The sequence below is a fragment of the Babjeviella inositovora genome (assembly GCF_001661335.1).
Source record: "Babjeviella inositovora NRRL Y-12698 unplaced genomic scaffold BABINscaffold_9, whole genome shotgun sequence".
Lineage (NCBI taxonomy): Eukaryota > Fungi > Ascomycota > Pichiomycetes > Serinales > Babjeviella > Babjeviella inositovora.
The window spans coordinates 704703-723109 of record NW_017566846.1 but is presented as its reverse complement, the minus strand read 5'-3'; the positions used below and the strand labels follow the sequence as shown (position 1 = coordinate 723109).

The following is an 18407-nucleotide window of genomic DNA, read 5'->3' as shown; positions in this document are numbered from 1 at the left end:
AAATATATCGGAATACTTCTAGACCTAAAAGCTATAAGTTGTAGAGTTTTTCCATATCTAATAGTTATAGAATATTTCCATAACTAATGGTTATGGTTTGTAAAATATTAATCAATTGTGGTTACGAATTTTGTGTTTGGTGTATATAAAATTCTCCTACGCCAACTATACTGTGTAGGGCCAAGTTAGCGGGAACAGGAAATGGAATCGCTCTGAGAATAGCAACCGACAGGGAAGTTAAAAAGAACAATTAAGGAAACAGTCTATGGGAGCCCTCTGCGGTTTCCTAAGCAAATTGCAGGTATATATCGAACAATGCAAACGTGCAGCTACGAAATAAATAGCCGCATATTCCCGACAATGCATGGAAGCCATATGATCCTCCCTGATGACTACTTGAAAATCTGGTTGGCACAGGGTAAGGCACTCTTTTTGTCTGATATTTATCCCATCTGATTTTATCAGTTTCAGAAATTAAGGCAGAATTAGCCGTATCAACTCGTACTGCCTCAAACTATACTTTTCTATTATCCATTTTCTCCTCTCCCTGTGCACGTTATGACGGTAATCAAAAACGTGTATCGGCTGAGAAGGGCATGGATCAATCAGTTCGGGTATCGTCTCGCTAGTGCCTGCACTTCTCTGCAGCAGGACACGGTCGCGCGGAGAAAATTTGACGCTTACACGCAGGACAGATAACAACACCCGGTTCAGCTTGCTAATGTAAGGTCATCCATAACAGCTGACACTTTAGGATTCAAACCAGACGTATTGGACTAGAGTCTTCCTACATTGTCGTCACAACTGACTACGTCTATTTATTTTGCCTGGATCTTTTACCTTCTGTGTAACCAGTGCACGTTGCTTCAATACTCCCCGCAGATCCTCACTGGCCGTTCCCACCCCCATCTATTGAACCGTATTATCATCAACTCCTGTTACTTTTGCTGCTATTAAACGTTACGTTGGCCAAGTTTTTGCTTCCCTTGCTGCTAGTTATTTCTCGCTTCGGTTCTATTTCATCTCCCTTTAGCTAAACTACTCCTCCAAGGCCTTTTTTAAAAAAAAATCCCATGTCCGTTAGCTGGGACACGCTGTCAGAATGCGACGCCCTACTCCCTGTCCATTCCTCGCCTGGGGTCTCGCTTAAAGCCTCTGCTGGGCTCTCTGCCCTGCCCCGGGCTTCTTCCGAGGTCGAGGCCAAGCTCGGCACCTTCCCCGGTGTATTCATCCCCACCGCCCTCAACGTCCTCTCCATCCTCATGTTCCTCCGTTTCGGCTTCATCATCGGCCAGATGGGGGTAGTAGGGACTCTTCTCCTCCTAGTCCTCTCGTACGCGATCAACCTCCTCACAACCCTCTCTATCTCGGCCATCGCCACGAACGGAACTGTTCGTGGCGGTGGCGCGTACTACATGATCTCGCGCTCGCTCGGGGCCGAGTTCGGTGGCTCCATCGGGATTGTCTTCTACGTGGGCCAAGTGCTCAATTCCGCCTTAAACGTCGTCGGTTTGATCGAACCCATCATGGTCAACTTCAACTCCGTTTCCGGGGTCTTTGGGCATGTACTCGAAGAGGGCTACTGGCAGACGTTCATCTACGCCACAATCATGCTCGCTATATGCACCATTGTTGCCTTAACCGGTGCCGGGCTTGTCTCTAAGGCCGGGACCTTCCTCTTCATTGTGCTCTTCATCTCGACCATGTCTGTTCCCGTCTCCACGCTCTTCGTAAAGCCCTTCAGCGTTCCCGAGTATGGCCTTACCTATTCCGGCCCGTCATGGGCGAACCTCCAGGCGAACCTCTTTCCGAAATTCACCTCGGGTGCCGCAGGCTCGGTAAAGCCCCCAGGCGAGTTCGAAACGGTCCAAAGTCTCTTCGGGATCTTTTTCCCCGCTACAGCCGGGATCTTTGCCGGAGCATCCATGTCGGGCGACTTGCGGAAACCGTCAAAGTCTATTCCTAAGGGGACTCTCTGGGGCCTTTTGCTCACCTTCTGTTGCTACGCGGTGGTCATCGTCAGCGTCGGCGCGGCGGTGCCACGCGAGTTGCTCCACCGCGACGTCCAGGTGCTTCAGACGATCAACCTATCGGGGGTGATTGTCATTCTTGGCGAACTTTCCACCTCGCTCTTCTCGGTCATCGTGGGGATCGTTGGGGCGGCGTACGTGCTCCTTGCGATCTCCCAGGACGCGATTCTCCCCGGTTTGAGCTACTTTCGCCGCGGCCCCAGGACTTGTATCCTCTTCACGTGGATGCTCACGCAGCTCTGCCTCTTTGCAGACGTGAACCAGATTGCAACGTTCATCACGATGGCATTTTTGATGACGTTTATTGTTACAAACCTCGCGTGTTTCTTGTTAAAGATAGCGTCCGCTCCGAACTTCCGCCCCAGCTTCAAGTACTTTAGCAGCAAGACGGCCTTCCTCGGCGGCTTACTCGCGGTTATCGCCATGTTCATTGTCGATGGTCTCTCCGCCTCTCTCGTCATAGTTTTTCTCAGTTTTCTCTTCTTGCTCATCCACTATACGTGCCCGCCAAAACCCTGGGGCGATGTTTCCCAAAGTCTAATCTACCACCAGGTGAGAAAGTATCTCCTCCGGCTCCGGCAGGACAACGTCAAATACTGGCGGCCGCAGATTCTCCTCTTGGTCGACGACCCCCGCACCTGCTGGAACCTCATCCAGTTCTGCAACCACCTCAAGAAGGGGGGGCTTTATATTCTCGGGCATGTGATTGTCACTGACAAGTTCCAGGCGAACTACCGTGAGTTGATGGCACAGAAGTCGGCCTGGGTAACGCTCCGTGATGTTTCACGTATCAAGGCGTTTGTGCAGATCGGTTTGGGGCCGACGTTGCAGTGGGGCATCCGGAACGTTTTTCTGGGCTCGGGCTTGGGGGGGATGAAGCCAAACATTGTGGTACTTGGGTTTTATGACTTGGGTAACTACCACAGAAAGCGGGGAGTGACCGTGGAGGGGGTGTTTGAAAGTAGCGGTCTGGGATACTATGAGCAGATGAAGCATATGACTCTGGAGATCCCACAAGCCCAGGCGAGGCGTCCAGCTGGGGCTAAGTCTGCGTCCTCGCAGGGTTCGGCCGGGGCTGGCCCGCTCCCCACTGATTCCTGTCGCCGCGAGAAACGAGTCTCCATCATGCAATGGGTCCAGATCGTGGAGGACCTCATCGTCATGGAGGCGAACGTCGCCGTCGCCAAGGGCTTCCCCAGGCTCCAGCTCCCCAATGATAGTGTTTCTCCAAGGTACATCGACCTCTACCCCATCCAGATGTCCTCCATTGAAACGCTCGACAACGGGCGGTCAATCCTTTCCACCAACTTCGATACCTATACGCTCATCTTGCAGCTCGGGGCGATTCTCCACACGGTGCCCGAGTGGAAACGCACTCACACGCTCCGCATCATCGTCTTCGTAGAGTGGCTCGAGGAGGTGGCGGAGGAGAAGGTCAGGCTAGCAAACCTCCTTGAGAGCTTGCGGATCAAGGCCGAGGTCAAGGTGCTCTGCTTCAACAGCGGCGAGTTTGGGGTCTACAACGTGATTCTCAAGGGGGGGGTGGGACCGGAGTCTGTGCGTATCAACCGTGTTCTTGCTGCCGAGGACTGGTGGGCCAATCTCACTCGTGCGAGAAAGTACGTCGCCCAGCCCGGGGCCTCGATGCGGGTTCCGGTATTGGCCTTGGCCACGCACGCCGCGACCAAGTTCGCAGCCCCGATTAAGGCCAAAAGGCGGTATACGTTGTCAACGATGCAAGACCGCGGGGCCATGGCGTTTAGCATGAAGACGAACAGTTTCATCCCAAACCACGTATTGGGCGCATTTGACCCAGATGAGGCATACTACGAAGGCGGATCGGAGGTTTCATCGATCTATGAGCCAAAACGTAATGCTTCCAAGAAACAAACAAAGAAAGAAGATCTAAGCGTTTCGCCAAAAACTGATCTGAAGTATCTCCGTCCAAATGCTAGTGCGGATGTTCGAGACGCGGATTCTCATGCTCCCGGCACTTCCCAAAAGCGCTCCGGGTCGTTTTCTTCTGCTAGCTCCAGACCTGACCTCGATTTTGCCTCCAAGTTGCGTAAGGCCTTAAATCACCCAACGTCGCAGAAGGCCAGTCCACGCCCATCCGGGGCAACCACTCCCCGCTTGAAGCCGAACTTCTCGTCGGTAAAAATCCCCGAAGCGGCGATCAACGAAGCGTCTGAGGGCTCCCAGCCGTCGATCTACTTTGTCGAAGAGACAAAGAGCTACGGTGCTCTTGACAAATCAAAGAGCGCCCTTAGAAACATGCGCAACCCGTCTCACATTTTCGAACTAGATGACTCGGATTCGTCTTCGGGCGAAGAAGACGTGCACACGCGGCGTGACGAGCTCCAGGAGGAGTTGGCAATGCTCTCCTTCAACGACATCCCCGCGCGCGGCCAGCATTTGATCTTGAACGACTTGATGAAGCGGACGTCGGGAGACGCAGATGTCATCTTTTCGACATTGCCCCCACCAGTCATTGGCACGCACTTGGATGAGGCGGCCGCGTTGGAGTACGTGGAAAATATCCAGATCTGGTGCGAAGATATCCCACCGGTGATGTTGGTGAATGCCCAAACGGTGACGGTTACGACCGCGTTGTAGCTACGTAAAGACTAACTGCTCTGCAGTGTTGTTTATTTCATTTGTAGATCAAGCGTGGGTGCAATGGGCAGTTAAGTGTGGATAAAGGGTGGTAGTGGACTCTCGGATAGTATAAGTCGTGTGCTACCCGACTTTATCTGTAGGCGGTGCGGCGCTTCTGAAAAGTCCCATCACACCAAATCCCATCACACCATTTTTCAAGGACCTTTCTTCTTTTTCTTTTTTTTTTTTCTTCCTGAACTATTCCTCGTCATCACGATGTTCAGTCGCCTTATCCGTCCCCTCACGGTAAAACCGCTTTTGCGGTCACTCACGACGGTTTCTAACCGCATGGCACCCAAGTCACTGTTCCCAAACTTAGCTCTCGCCGCTACCGCCACACCCCACGCCTCCATTGCGTTCCCCTCCCGTCCGCTCTCCACCTCATCCATTCTCCACGCAGTTTCCAAGTCCAAACCTATGCCGAAGGGTCGTAAAAAGGTGCTCCTTAACTCGCACGTGAACGTGGGCTACTGGCTCATCGGGACGTCCGGGCTTGTGTTTGGTATTGTAGTGCTCGGCGGGCTCACCCGTCTCACGGAATCCGGTTTGTCCATCACCGAGTGGAAGCCCGTCACCGGATCTATCCCACCGCTCTCCCAAGCCGACTGGGAGGAGGAATTCGCCAAGTACAAGGAATCACCGGAGTTCAAGCAGCTCAACTCGCACATCACGCTCGATGAATTCAAGTTCATCTTCTTCATGGAATGGGCCCATCGTCTCTGGGGTCGTGGTATCGGCTTGGTCTTTGTTCTTCCGGCAGTGTTCTTCGCAGCACGCCGCCTCACTTGCGCGCCGCACAACGTGAAGATCTTCGGGCTCGCGGCCCTTCTCGGGCTCCAGGGCTTTGTGGGCTGGTGGATGGTTAAATCTGGTTTGGACGAGGAGCAACTCGAGGAGAGAAGATCGATGCCGACGGTATCACAATACCGCTTGACAACCCATTTGGGAATCGCATTTGCCTTGTACTGTGGGATGTTGTGGACCGGCTTTGAAATCGTCAGAGAGCACCAGTGGATGAAGGCACCAAAAGCCGCTGAAATCCAGATGGAGTTGCTCCAGAGTCCGCTCCTCAGGCCTCTCAGACGCATGACCTACGGTTTATTGGCCTTGACTTTTCTCACCGCATTGTCTGGCGGTTTGGTTGCAGGGCTTGATGCGGGCTTGATCTATAACAACTTCCCCCACATGACGGATTTACCGCCGTACTTCCCCTCCAAGGGCGAGCTCATGTCACCAACCTTTTCCAGAAATGCCAACCAGTCGGATTTGTTCTGGCGAAACATGTTGGAAAACCCAGCCATGGTCCAGTTAAACCACAGAATCATGGCCACTACCACCTTCTTCTCCATTCTCGCCACCACCATCTATGCCAACAAGTACAAGGCGGTCATGCCAAAGAACGCCACGACTGCCCTCCGCACCGTCATGGGGCTTGCCTGTCTTCAGGTTGCCTTGGGGATCTCTACGTTGATCTACCTCGTGCCGATTCCGCTCGCCTCTGCCCATCAGGCCGGTGCCTTGGCGTTGTTGACTGGGGTCGTCAGCCTTGCCGCGAAGTTGAAGTCGCCGCGTGTTGCCATGAAGTTCTTGATGGCTGGATTGACTGTGAAAGGCAGAACCGCCGTCGCCAAAGGAGCCACCATTGCAACCAAACTTTAAATTTTGGGATTATTTATTCCAGCTGTAGCGAAGCAGCTGAAGATTTGTGTGCTCGGCCTCTGTATATATTAACAGCCGAGTCTTTTCATTTTGTCATATATAATAACTTTGTAAATAATATGTTTTGATATCTGTTTAATCTGGGCGTACATGAGATTTTGTTCTACACCTAGATAATATGAAATAGCCGTTAAATAATGCAAAAGTATTAGAGAGATAGTGTACACCTTTTTTTTTTCCGATTTTTTTTTTTGTAAAGTCCGTTTCTTGAAACATGACTTTAATAAATTAATAGTCATCGATTGGGCTCTTCCTGGTCTCTCGTCCGCTTTTGCAAAGAGTTAAATCAGCAGTTACGCGGGACGAGAGAGCCAGGACCCAAACGCAGACCCAGGAGCCGGGACGCCTTATAAGCCGTTGGAGTCCAAGAAGAAGTAGTTACCACTAGCCTTCTGTTCCTTGTCCATCTGGGAATCGTACTTGTTGATACGAGGTCTGAAGGAGTTAGGGTCTCTTCTGAAGGTGACATTCAAGTTCTTCAAGAAGCGGTTACAGCCGGTCAACAAGGACTCTGGGGACATGGCCACGGAGTCCTTGGATGGTTGACCCTCGAAGACAATAACACGGTCCGCCAAGTAGGTGGCCATGATGAAATCGTGTTCGACAATGAAGGCAGTCTTCTTGTTGTGGATGATGAATCTTCTGATAACCTTGGAACAAATAATACGCTGTTCGGAATCCAAGTAGGCAGAAGGCTCATCAATCAAGTAGATGTCGGCCGGCACCCCGAGCGCCAAGACAATGGCAACACGCTGCAATTCACCACCAGACAAGTGCTGGACTTCCTGGTCGATGATCCCTTCGATCTTCAATGGCTTGACGACGTCGGTCTGGAACTGTGGGTGGAAGTAGGCCACTCTAATCTTCTTCAAGAACAACTGGCGGACGGTACCTGGGAACTTTGGCGCAATCTTCTGTGGCTTCATGGAGACATTCATCTTTGGCGCGGTCTTACCGTCATCCGGGGAGATAGCACCGGCCAACAACCTACAGAAGGTGGTCTTACCGGTACCGTTCTCACCCATCATGACAATGATCTCAGAATCGGTAAAGTCACCGGCCTGGATCTTCAAGTGGAAATCCCCTTGGGTGTACTCCATACCTGGGTACTGGAACGCACGGGAGGCATCCTGGACCAACGCATCGTTAGCGTCGGACATTCTGAACTGCAAGGACTCGGTTCTAAAACGCAAGTTCTCGGTTGGAATGTTACCGTCCAAGAAGATGTTGATACCTTCACGCACCGACGCTGGCAAGGTGACCACACCGTAGACGGATGGCGCCCCGTACAAAATACAGACAAAGTCGGAAAGGTAGTCCAATACGGACAAATCGTGCTCGACGACAATGACATAGGTGGTTGGGCCCAAGAGAGATCTGATGATCTCGGCCGCGTTCAATCTTTGCTTGACATCGAGGTACGACGATGGCTCGTCAAACATGTACACCTGGGCTTCCTGGATACAGGTCATACCAATGGCAAATCTCTGCAACTCACCACCAGACAAGGCCGCGACCTCTCTGTTTAACACGTGGGTCAACTCCAACACCTTGAGCACGTTCTTCCCAGCCTCGACTCTCTCCATCTTCTGCTTCAACAACTGGCCGACTTTGTTGATCGGACCCTTGATGGCACGTGGAATGTTGTCAACGTACTGCGGCTTGATAATAGCCTTGATGTTGTCCTCCAACACCTTGGTGAAGTAGTTCTGCAACTCAGACCCTCTGAAGTGCCTGAGAATTTCCTCCCAGTCCGGCGGGTTGTCGTACTGGCCCAAGTTTGGCTTCTGCTTTCCCGCAAGAATCTTCAACGCAGTGGACTTACCGATACCGTTAGTACCCACGAGCCCCAAAACCTGGCCCGGTCTAGGGGTAGGCAAACGATGGAGCTTGAAGGAGTTGGCGGAATATCTGTGGGTCACCTCCTTCTCCAAGTTGGTTGGCAAGTTGATGATCTGGATCGCGTCAAAAGGGCATCTCTTGACACAGATACCACAACCGATACACAAAGTTTCGGAGATGAAGCAGATCTTGGAGGTTGGCTCGACTTCGATACACAACTTCCCGGTCTTGACCACGGGACACGCCTTGCGGCATTCCTGGCGGCACTTCTTTGGCTTACACTTGTCGTCCGAGACAATCGCAATACGCGTGTTCTTGCTGCTCATGTTGTTGTTTGGTGGTTGACTGAGTTGGGATTACAAAAGCGTGTAGTGCCTTTTTACCCGCTGGCAAATATTTCTGCAAAATTTTCCAGCCTGACGCTTACGCAGTGACGCGTAAGCGCAAGGATGCGGCGCAAACGGCTGGCTGACCAAATCGAGACATCTTATTGGAGGAGCAGTGGGACTCTCTCCTGGTAATTTAGAATCGCAAACTATCACAAAGACTGAAACCAAGATTGGTTGGTCGTAGTGTGTGAGGGTATGTTCCACAAGTCCGATGTATAGGCGTACTTCTATGGAGATATAAAACTTGAACGCATTTAATGGCATCAACATGGGTAATAATATGTGTAAATTTTTACTGAAAGCATGGAGGTTGAACTGATGGGTAATTTCCTACCAAAGATTATACAAAAAAACACACACACACAAACACAGGAAATTATCCATAAAATATTGTTCATTCCATCCGGTGCATTGTACCACGTCCGTACAGCATTGAGTATTGTATGCGCATTTGGGATAGGACAATCCCATACCAGGGATAGAAGTATGATACTGTGAGATTTTTGAATGCAAACATCCCATGAGTTATTTTTTCAGATCCACCAAAAGAGCCTGAAGTAGCTCGGCAGCGTCACTAGTCTAGGATGATGTCTGCAAAAGCTATTTGAGATATACTGACAAACCACTGGCAGTCTCGCGCATGCTCCCAGATATCTGGCCCAGATCGCATCTCACTTTTTGTTCAGACCCCTCCCCTTGGTAAACACAAACAAGGTCATCCCCAACCATTGAACCGACGCCCACACCCAGAACACAGCACTGATCAAAATCAAGGCACAAATATAGTACCCATCCATCGGGAAATCGTTTTCCTCCCCCACAAACAGCTGCCACGTAGCGTAGACAGCGCTGGGAACCAAGTAACGATGGATGTTAAACACCGACATCATGCCAACTAGCACTCCGATCCACGTCACTGCGAGGATGAGAATTCCACGATTGCGAAGCTTTTGTAAGTTTTCGTCTGCAAACAAATCGTAAAACGGAACACGGCTGTGGATGGGCATCGATGGATCGGGCTTGGATAGGGAAGAGGCCCTTCTGCGGATGAGCGGAAGGGGATAAACATCGGGACTATCAATGAAATCCTGGGTAACCTCAGACATATCTTACGAATTGTCTTCCCAGAGTTCTCTATAAACTCACGTGTCGATTCTAGAGGAACCGTTTGATATCGTATACAATTCACAACGGTTCAGGTTCCTAACAGTTTGCAATTTGACAAAGGTGGATGATGTAATTACATGCAGGATTACCTGCGGCTGGCACGGAAGTAGGATCAAGAATTGCCCTTTAATTATACATAATTGTTGTAATTCCTTACTTAGCTTAGTGTCTTGTACTACTTGAAATAAATTTGTCTAAACCCCAACTTTTAACAACCGGCTTTTAAAGGCTAAGAATCCAATCTACCTTGAGCTGTGGTTACCTCTATAGAAAAATATTTGTGCGGTTATCAAGCTGCAGGATTTGCGAGGGCGTAAATGTCACCACGTTTCCTCTACCTCAACTTGAATCATTCGCTCATGATAGACTCTGCCCGGCTCTCAGAAGCAGTAATCAGAGAGTTTTCTAAACAAAAACTCGCGGCAACCATGCGTGAGTACCAGGTGTTAGCCCTGGAGCTTGCCCCGGTGCTACGCCAAGCGCCGCCGTTTATCGCCCAGGTGCATCGCCTTCTCGGCATTGTGGAGGTGTATTCCCGTGATGATCTCAAGGCGGGGGCATTAGAGTTTATCCCGATGGAACGGATCTTGAAAAATGCGTTAGAGCTCGAAAAAGCGTCGACAGCTTCGCTTGGGCACCAGGACTACGTCGTCAAGGCCTTGCTCGCGTGGTTTAAGAACGATTTCTTTCAATGGGTGAATAAACCAGAGTGCCTCCTGTGCCACAACACTGACCAGGCCAAAATTACATCGTTAGGCGCGACCAAGTCTAGCGAAGAGGAGCACCGCCGTGCACAGGCCACGACTACCGAAATTTACAAATGCCAGCAATGCCATTCCACATACAGATATCCCCGCAACAACGATCCCTTGGTGGTGTTGGAGCAGCATAATGGGCGGTGTGGTGAGTGGTGCAACGGCTTTATGGCGCTTTTGCACGCCATGGAGATTCCAGCCCGGTATATCTGGAACGCCGAGGACCATGTGTGGTGTGAGTACTATTCTGCTTCCCAGAAGCGATGGATCCATCTTGACAGCTGCGAGAATGCGTTTGATGAGCCGTTGTTGTATGCGCGGGGTTGGGGTAAAAAGATGAGCTTTGTGTTTGCGGTCAGTGAGACTCTGATTGTGGACGTCAGTGCAAAGTACATTGACCCGGAACACCAGATTCCGAAACAGTCAAAGTGCGATGTGCGTTTGTTAGGCAAGTGCGTGAGAATGTTCAATGCCGGTAAATGGCTTGCCTACAACGCGAAGCTAACTGATTTGTTCCTTGACTATGAGGAAGCGAGGCTCGACGAGTTCTACACAAAGGTGTTACGGCCTCATTACGAAGAGGTGGCACAGTTGAAGGGTCCGTCAGTTGCGACAAAAACAGAGGAATTGAAGCCAAGGGAGACCGGCGCAGGTGAGTGGACTGAGCTGAGGGGTGAGAGTGGGAAATGACCGGCTCCCTGGACGATGAGCATCGACAAAGCGAAGGTGGGGGTAGTTATAAAGGAGAGGGTCTCCTGGGGGCAGTTATGGTTGGCTTTTCTTGTGTTCTTGGTAGCTGTTGGGATGAATTACGGTGTAGCAGTATAATGAAATTCGGATAGGTACGCATCGTTCATCTTGGTCATTACAGGATTCATGGACACTACTGAGAAACGTAGACTTTACAATGTGGACTTCAGCAGGTGGTTGTGTGCTGCCTGGGAAAGCATTAGAATCCATACCATTCCAGAAGCAAAAAAGAACCAATGAATAAGGGATGTTGAAATCTTAATTTTATAGTTTTGGTAACCTTGTAATCCCCATGGTTTAAAAAAAGATGATCTAGAAAGGTTCCAGATAATCTAAGCCTACACTACCCACGTTATAGAACTTGGTTAGTGTCCTAAGCCCTCCTGTTCCACCAATTTCTTATACATGAGTTTTTTTCAGTTTTGCCAGCTCTCACCGAATGTCGCTTGGATCTTGATGTACATCGTATAGAAGTAACCCATCTTTTTTATTCCAAAAGTCTTGGCTGGAATCTCCATGGTTGAATAATGACATTATCAAAGCGTAAGTGTGTACGCCACATGGCGGTATTCTGGCCCGAAATGAATATTTAAAGTATGCAGAGTTTGTCCAGGGACTGTTTCCGTATTAGGCAATGAGTGCGGAGTTGTTCTGCCCTGGTGAATCTCAGCGGGGTGATTTAAAAATGTACGTCGCACATTTGTTGTCCACATCGGTGCAACATACTATTAGCATACTAAAATTGAATATATCGACGTTAACTCGATTTAAGACCTGCCTCTAGCCAAGCGAGCTTCTAATCGCGTATACCACTGCTTGCCTCCGAGATATTTAGGAAGAAACTCCGGTATCCTGTAAAGGTCTAAATTTAGGCCATAAGGTTTCATTAGGAGCCACCCCGTTTCCCACCACGGGAAGCTCATCTCCGAGATCACCGTAGAGAGAAGGGTGCTTAATAACTGTGAATGTACGAGAATTCAAGGCTTGGCTCTTCCCTGGAGTTATCAATGTATAAACTGCCCGATCATAACCATTCACTCCTCGGAGTGACAACTTCTATCCGACACACCGGTGTGTCATTTTCTCACGTTCATACGGGATTGGGGGAAGCTCTTCCGGGCCGCGCGTCGACTAGCAGTTAATTTATCCATACAAGCCTATTTACCCCAGTCGAGCCACCTCGCAGCGGGGATCGCTATTTTTCTCAGCGCTTACTGCCTCATATACAAAGCCTCAAAATAATACTTCCAGTTTAAATCCACATTTATCAGTAGCTAATCAACTATATATTCCTTTCCCGGCCTATGTAGCCACCTGCTGATGTCATCAGAGACCGGCGCTATCACTCGTGGGCTACCCCTCGGCCGGCCCCACCACAGGGCTACCTAACCCTGCTTCCCCGACATTTGGCTGACGCAGCAAAAGTTGTCTTACCTTCCGTGGGTTTTTACGTGCTCAAAATAGACTGCATCACGATCCGGAGCGTTGTCATTCGTGACTCAAACAAATATCACTCTGGCAAATATCGCTCGCTTGGACGACTTTAGCCTCTAGATTTGCTCATCCAGGTTGTATATACGAGTACCTGCGTCCATTCTCTGATAATCCCCTGGCAACGTTTCTCCTCGAAGCTCCAAGAAATAGCTGCTTCCACCGCTTATAAGCAATACCCCGCTCTCTTTGACGACACCACTTTTCGTTTGTGTCGCTGAAAGAATCCCTAAAGTTCTACCGGGACCCATCAGGCTCTACCGTTTGCTTTAACCTCCTCTAAATACCTCTGGTTATATACAACCTCCCTTCGGTCAAACGCTTATTGATATCCTCGGCCAGCTCCCAACCTTCTCCCGCACGCACAGACTCTCGTAATGTATTCCCTTGATCGCCGATTATTTCTCGCCCACTCTACGAACCTGTCTAGGTCCGGCTCGCCTAATGACGCGGAATCTTTTGCGCTAACCCCACCTGAACCAAAAAAGTACAACTCTACATCTAGTATTCCCAGCTTGCTACGCCACCACGGGCAAGAAGCCTCCAACCACGCCGCCACTCTTGACCATATCCCGGTGCCACCGCAGCAGCCCCCACGTATGAGCAAGAAAAGAAAGTCGACCGTTACCTCCGTACCCCAGGACACGCATGATGATGACGGTTCGCTCGCAACGCGTATCAGTAAGAGCTGTGATGCCTGTAAGGGCAAGAAGATTGCCTGCCAGGGTGGCAAGCCACTGTGCGAGTACTGCCTCAAGCACGAAATCGCCTGTTGCTATCTGCCCATGAAGAAGCCAGGCTTAAAAGCAGGCTACGGTAAGGAGTTCACCAACCGCTTGGAGTTTGTCGAGCTCCAGCTTCTCAACGTGCAGCTGAACGACATGGAGCAGATGCGCAACCGGGTGGGCCACTTGGAACAGTTGTGTTCCAAGCAAGCGACGATGATAGAGGAACTTCTGGAGAGAATGCACTTACTAGCCGTGCTGTTTGCCCGAAGCAGCTCCAATAACTCCAAGAGAGGGAGTGATATTGATGCTCACGAAAGAAGGGCCAATCAAGACAGTTCCTTCCCGGTGCCACTCCTCCAACCTCAGCAAATTTCCCGGCACGAGCCACCAATGCATTACTCCCAGCCTCCGATGGACGAATTTCTGCTGTTGTTCCGTCACACGGTTCCGCTGGCCGGTGAAGGGACCAACATGCCGTCGCCTGGCGTGTTTCACCAGCCTCCCCACTCACATCAGGACTCCCCACAGGGAAACCTCAAGTATGAGGGCTACATCAACTACTTTTCGAATCCTTCCAACTATGTGCCCAAAGATGACAGTGTGACAGTTGAGACCGACGCGCAGGATAAAGAGCCAATGAATAAGATCATGAGCTACACCTCGCTCTTCAACCATTTTAGCACCCAGCTTGCGCCGCTTGAGTTAAAGGAAAAGGAATCCGAGCCCGAAGAGAGCTCGCTGGGCATCTCGGTAGAGTTTGCACAAAAAATGACCAACAGCATTGCCGACATCCGCCCGCCCAGCATCAGCTCCGTTCTGGATTCCTGCAAGACCGACTCCGAGCTATCGTTCTCACCTAATTTTGTAAATGGAAAGAGTCTTGTGCACGGGATGAATGAGATGCACGGGAATACCGGTTTGACCCCTAATTTTGACATGGAAAACTTTGCAAACTTGTTCTCCGGTTCCCCTGCCACCATGCCCGATATGACCCCATTGGATAACGGTGGATCTCACAAGACGCTGGAACAAGCAGCAGGAAGTTCCCGATCCGAATTCTCCCAGAAACCGTCGACGATAAGCGCGGTTGAGAACTTTGAGGGGATTAATGAATGGGAGTTTTGACCACGTTTTGAATGGTATTCTAATGTTTGTGGCTGTGGTCTGAATATAACTATAAGATGCAATAGCTAATATGATACAGACGGATGCTTCGTTACGAATCAATTTGGGTGAGGTGAGAGCAGCCCGGAAGAATGATAAAGGGTTGTGTTTGAAGGGAAATCACACCTGAATTGTCTTTGCCTTGACGTATTCTGGATGTAGGGGGTGTTCACCTTCAGATCTAAGTGATATGTTTATATAAATTTCTGATGAATAAACTAGTTTTTGGCATATAAATATAGTACTGTTTGCGTAAGACTGAAACCGGCATCTTATCTGATCCAGCGCGAAACCTTCATGAGTATACCTGGGCAAACGTCTCTCTAGCCGTCAATTAACTCCGACAGGTTTCCCGGTCGTTTACATCCTCTCATATAGATTTGCTTGTAATATTTAGAGTATATCAGACTGTTTACTCGTCCACCTCTTCCAAGACTGGCGTGTGGGTCTTTTTGGTGACAGAGGTGGCGTGGACCTCGACACCGGAGTTGGTGGCGCTTGGAGCCGGCTCGGCCTTGCCCTTCTTGCTCTTTTTGCCCTTCTTCTCCACTTTCTCTTCCCAGCCGTACAAAGGCTTGAAGCTGTCGAAGAAACCAACGTCTTCGAACAAGTTAGGGAACAACCAGAAGCCCTTTGGACACACGGCCAAAGAAATGAGATACATAACCAACCGGATGATGGCTACCACAAACAACAACGCAATCAACCCCATGGCAATCATGGAAAGGTACCAGACACCTTTACGCATGAACCTCGGCCATAATGGGAACAACAAGATGGTGAAAACCGCAGCAATCGCGATAATGGAGTACACAATTAACATCGGGTTCGGCTTGTTGTAGACCCAGATGAAGTACGACTCCGGGTTGTTCAAGTCGGCTTTCTGCGCTGGAAAGAGTGCTGGCGATCCCTTCACCGGCTTGATGCCCTTGGTACGCGTGTCGTTAGTCGATAACTTGTCCACCGGTACGATCATCTTGCTTTCGATCAATTGAACGATGATCTGAGTAACATCCTGAGGCTTCTCAATGATCGGCACATCCTTCTGCTGGGTGAACTGCGGCGATGAGAGCGCTCTCACCAACCGCTTTAATCTGAAAAAGTCAATCTGGATGGCCCCGTTCAATAATCCGGATCTCTTCTTCAACAACTTGTGGTCTCTCAAGAAGTTGGCCACGTTGACAATCTGCGGACTCACTGGCACTGCTTGTTCCGACATTGTAAATGGATAGTAGTGGTGTCTAACAAGTGTTTTCGGATGGCAAGAGTCGGAAAAGTGTAGCTTTAACCGTTAATCGCGTGGAAGATAGACTATTGACAACCTGGTCAGATTCGAGAACGTTACGTATGCGTTTGTCGAGCACCAGCCTCGTGTCCCGTTTTGACACTGCACCAGCCTCATATACCCGCTTGGGTCACGCCACTATGGCGCAGCATGCAGACCCATTACCCTACGGACGCGTTCCCATTGGGTCGAAGTTCTACAGCGCTGTTCATTTGGATGAAACTGCTGTTGCGTTTGGAATTATAAATTTATCAAGGCAATACTAGCTTTGACTGTTGCAAGTGAAATTGGAAAACTACCCGGGTAAGACAATTCTCAATACACAGTGGGGTATGTTTACATACAGGATTAAGGCCGTGGCAGTTAAGGTAGCGCCTAAACCGATTTAGCTTATACTGATTTCCGGGATTATACTAAATAGTCTATGTACCAGTCGAAATATTGATTAAATACCTGACAAGCTCACATATGTTCTAGCACTGTCAGCCCACACCAACTTGAATACATGAACCTTCCTGTCACAGGTTTACAACAGGTGCTTAAGTTTATAATCCCCTAATTTTCACTAAAATACACGCCATAAATAAAACCTTTCCTATCCCTGATTATATCCCTTTTAGCAGGGCTTTTGCGTCTCAATCCTCTAATTGCCTCTCCTGTACATTGTCTCAGGTCGGCGTGTGATTTTTTCTTCAGGGTAACTTACGGGGTTGGAGCCTCAAAGGACAAAAAAGAGTCAAGAAGCCCTCGCCCTCTCTCTCCTCATATACAACACATCTTATCATTATGCCTCCAGTCCAACAGCACTTTCAGCAACATCAGCCATCTAACTTTGAGAAATTCAAGATGGGCGCTATGATGGGCGCCACCGTCGGTGTGGTTGTCGGTGTCGTCTTTGGCGGAATGTCCATCTTGCAGAGCGGTCCAGGCCCTAATGGTGTCATGAGAACCTTGGGGCAGTACATTGCCGGTTCTTCTGCCACCTTCTGCCTTTTCATGTCCATCGGTTCTGTTATCAGATCCGAGGGCCACCTCATCGAGGAGAGACCAGCCAGAACCTTGGCCGAGTTGAGACAGCGTGTCATGAGACAGCACGTCATGAACATGCAGAAGAACAAGTCCTTGTCCTAGCTGACAAGAATCATACTTTATGCAGAACTTGTTTCCCGCCTCTGTATATACTGCTATAATGAGTAATGTAATATCTATTTCCATGGCTTGTAAGAATTGGAGGGCTAATACGCCGTTATGTTGATTCTTCGTGGTTGACGAATGGATAAGGGCAAGGTTCTGAGGACGTGATTAAGCTATGAGAGTTGCTCGCACATCTCGTCAAACATTGATTTGGTCGAAAGTATCGAAGGCTGAGATCAAAAAAGTGGTGTGAAGGGCTGTAATCGAATGAGACGATGTGAAAGGTTCTGCTCCAAGTTTTCTCAGGCGATGGAAGGTTAAACCCCAAACAGATCGATATTCTGGAGATAGCAGCTAGCGGAGTTGTAAGGGAATTGGTTTTCGTATTTAAAGCGACGGCCAAATTTCGTCGGCCAAGCAATGCTTTGCTGAAAGAACTTGCAATACCGGTACCAAGCTGAATGGCCAATCCTCAAAGTATGATTGTTTACTTTATCTATATTGAACCCTTGACTGATATATATTTTTTCCATAGAGATTATCTCCCCTTTATGGTTACTGGAATGGACCCTATAGCTTGGTGAATCAGATCCCAAAAATACCACTAGGTATAATGTAGGTTTTGTTTTTCTGTAAGTTAAAGGTTGTATAGTGTAGTGGTTATCACTGTTGGTTCTGATCCAATAAACCCCGGTTCGAATCCGGGTACGACCTTTTTTGTACCTCCACTCAATAACACGAGTTTACTTTTCCCCCATAAAATTCTACTCTATAAACATGTGGTGTATCTCTACCATGTGAGTGAGATATCTACTTATAGCAGTAGCGTACTAGCTGACTATATAATGTATATAGAAAAAAAGAAAGGAGGGGCCGACCTCCTTTTACAAGCCATTAATCCATACTGCGTGATAGCTGCACACTTACTTCGTTTATCACGGTCCGCCCTATTGATAATCTGTGAGATTAACATTTGACTGGTAAGTCACAAATGTACGAATTTAAATCAGCGCATGGAAAGAAGATTGAAACTCAAGCTTTACATACTCATACCATAGAACTGTTCTTAAGAGCGCCGAAAATTTTTGGACCGCACTCATACGAACTAAGGGGATTGAAGGGACTTTATTAATACAGTAAAGTGCTCTGTTTAAAAATGATAGACCCCTTGTGTCCTAGCGTGTCGAGGTACGTGTGCGGTGAAGGATATCCTGTATGTACGTTCCTAACAGATCAGTCCCAGCTAGGATCAATTTTCGGTCCCTGTGCGTGAAGGTTAGGCGATTTCCCCGCTT

The 18407-nt window shown here is 49.2% G+C and overlaps 10 protein-coding genes and 1 non-coding gene across 11 annotated transcripts; 8 read left to right on the top strand and 3 right to left on the bottom strand.

The window, feature by feature from the left end:
• The first annotated feature begins 746 nt into the window (after positions 1 to 746).
• Positions 747 to 4669, top strand: BABINDRAFT_162574 (uncharacterized protein). The gene has a single exon (XM_019129422.1). It carries the CDS (start codon positions 1074 to 1076, stop codon positions 4644 to 4646), a length of 3573 nt encoding a protein of 1190 aa, XP_018984240.1. The 5' UTR covers positions 747 to 1073; the 3' UTR covers positions 4647 to 4669.
• Positions 4670 to 5293: 624 nt separating this feature from the next.
• On the top strand, positions 5294 to 6492 carry COX15 (Cox15p). Its single transcript, XM_019129421.1, has one exon. It carries the CDS (start codon positions 5388 to 5390, stop codon positions 6345 to 6347), a length of 960 nt encoding a protein of 319 aa, XP_018984239.1. The 5' UTR covers positions 5294 to 5387; the 3' UTR covers positions 6348 to 6492.
• Positions 6493 to 7118: 626 nt separating this feature from the next.
• On the top strand, positions 7119 to 7679 carry BABINDRAFT_172165 (uncharacterized protein; the record flags this gene model as incomplete). Its single annotated transcript, XM_019130864.1, has 2 exons — positions 7119 to 7235; positions 7260 to 7679. The coding sequence occupies 2 exons, from the start codon at positions 7119 to 7121 to the stop codon at positions 7677 to 7679; spliced, it is 537 nt and encodes a 178-aa protein (XP_018984238.1).
• A 678-nt stretch (positions 7680 to 8357) lies between these two features.
• On the top strand, positions 8358 to 8594 carry BABINDRAFT_38472 (uncharacterized protein; the record flags this gene model as incomplete). The annotated part of the gene is made up of 1 exon (XM_019131877.1): positions 8358 to 8594. One exon carries the CDS (start codon positions 8358 to 8360, stop codon positions 8592 to 8594), a length of 237 nt encoding a protein of 78 aa, XP_018984237.1.
• A 628-nt stretch (positions 8595 to 9222) lies between these two features.
• On the bottom strand, positions 9223 to 10018 carry BABINDRAFT_154883 (uncharacterized protein). Its single transcript, XM_019127268.1, has one exon. The coding sequence runs from the start codon at positions 9742 to 9744 to the stop codon at positions 9310 to 9312; it is 435 nt and encodes a 144-aa protein (XP_018984236.1). The 5' UTR covers positions 9745 to 10018; the 3' UTR covers positions 9223 to 9309.
• A 162-nt stretch (positions 10019 to 10180) lies between these two features.
• Positions 10181 to 11603, top strand: BABINDRAFT_162571 (peptide-N4-(N-acetyl-beta-glucosaminyl)asparagine amidase). The gene has a single exon (XM_019129420.1). It carries the CDS (start codon positions 10234 to 10236, stop codon positions 11248 to 11250), a length of 1017 nt encoding a protein of 338 aa, XP_018984235.1. The 5' UTR covers positions 10181 to 10233; the 3' UTR covers positions 11251 to 11603.
• A 1797-nt stretch (positions 11604 to 13400) lies between these two features.
• On the top strand, positions 13401 to 13562 carry BABINDRAFT_28587 (uncharacterized protein; the record flags this gene model as incomplete). The annotated part of the gene is made up of 1 exon (XM_019131429.1): positions 13401 to 13562. A coding segment is annotated over one exon (162 nt), but the record flags the coding sequence as incomplete, so codon positions are not given.
• Positions 13563 to 14904: 1342 nt separating this feature from the next.
• Positions 14905 to 16031, bottom strand: SEC62 (Sec63 complex subunit). Its single transcript, XM_019129419.1, has one exon. It carries the CDS (start codon positions 15910 to 15912, stop codon positions 15106 to 15108), a length of 807 nt encoding a protein of 268 aa, XP_018984233.1. The 5' UTR covers positions 15913 to 16031; the 3' UTR covers positions 14905 to 15105.
• Positions 16032 to 16474: 443 nt separating this feature from the next.
• Positions 16475 to 17580, top strand: BABINDRAFT_162568 (uncharacterized protein). Its single transcript, XM_019129418.1, has one exon. It carries the CDS (start codon positions 16765 to 16767, stop codon positions 17107 to 17109), a length of 345 nt encoding a protein of 114 aa, XP_018984232.1. The 5' UTR covers positions 16475 to 16764; the 3' UTR covers positions 17110 to 17580.
• Positions 17312 to 17681, bottom strand: BABINDRAFT_154870 (uncharacterized protein). The gene has a single exon (XM_019127267.1). It carries the CDS (start codon positions 17643 to 17645, stop codon positions 17430 to 17432), a length of 216 nt encoding a protein of 71 aa, XP_018984231.1. The 5' UTR covers positions 17646 to 17681; the 3' UTR covers positions 17312 to 17429.
• Positions 17682 to 17754: 73 nt separating this feature from the next.
• BABINDRAFT_t263 lies at positions 17755 to 17826 on the top strand. Its single transcript has one exon. It is a non-coding gene; the product is annotated as a tRNA-Gln (tRNA).
• The last annotated feature ends 581 nt before the right edge of the window (positions 17827 to 18407 follow it).

Coding starts and splice junctions, on each gene's coding strand:
- BABINDRAFT_162574 (XM_019129422.1), top strand. CDS start 1,074: ATGTCCGTTAGCTGGGACACGCTGTCAGAATGCGACGCCCTACTCCCT.
- COX15 (XM_019129421.1), top strand. CDS start 5,388: ATGGAATGGGCCCATCGTCTCTGGGGTCGTGGTATCGGCTTGGTCTTT.
- BABINDRAFT_154883 (XM_019127268.1), bottom strand. CDS start 9,744: ATGTCTGAGGTTACCCAGGATTTCATTGATAGTCCCGATGTTTATCCC.
- BABINDRAFT_162571 (XM_019129420.1), top strand. CDS start 10,234: ATGCGTGAGTACCAGGTGTTAGCCCTGGAGCTTGCCCCGGTGCTACGC.
- SEC62 (XM_019129419.1), bottom strand. CDS start 15,912: ATGTCGGAACAAGCAGTGCCAGTGAGTCCGCAGATTGTCAACGTGGCC.
- BABINDRAFT_162568 (XM_019129418.1), top strand. CDS start 16,765: ATGCCTCCAGTCCAACAGCACTTTCAGCAACATCAGCCATCTAACTTT.
- BABINDRAFT_154870 (XM_019127267.1), bottom strand. CDS start 17,645: ATGGAAAAAATATATATCAGTCAAGGGTTCAATATAGATAAAGTAAAC.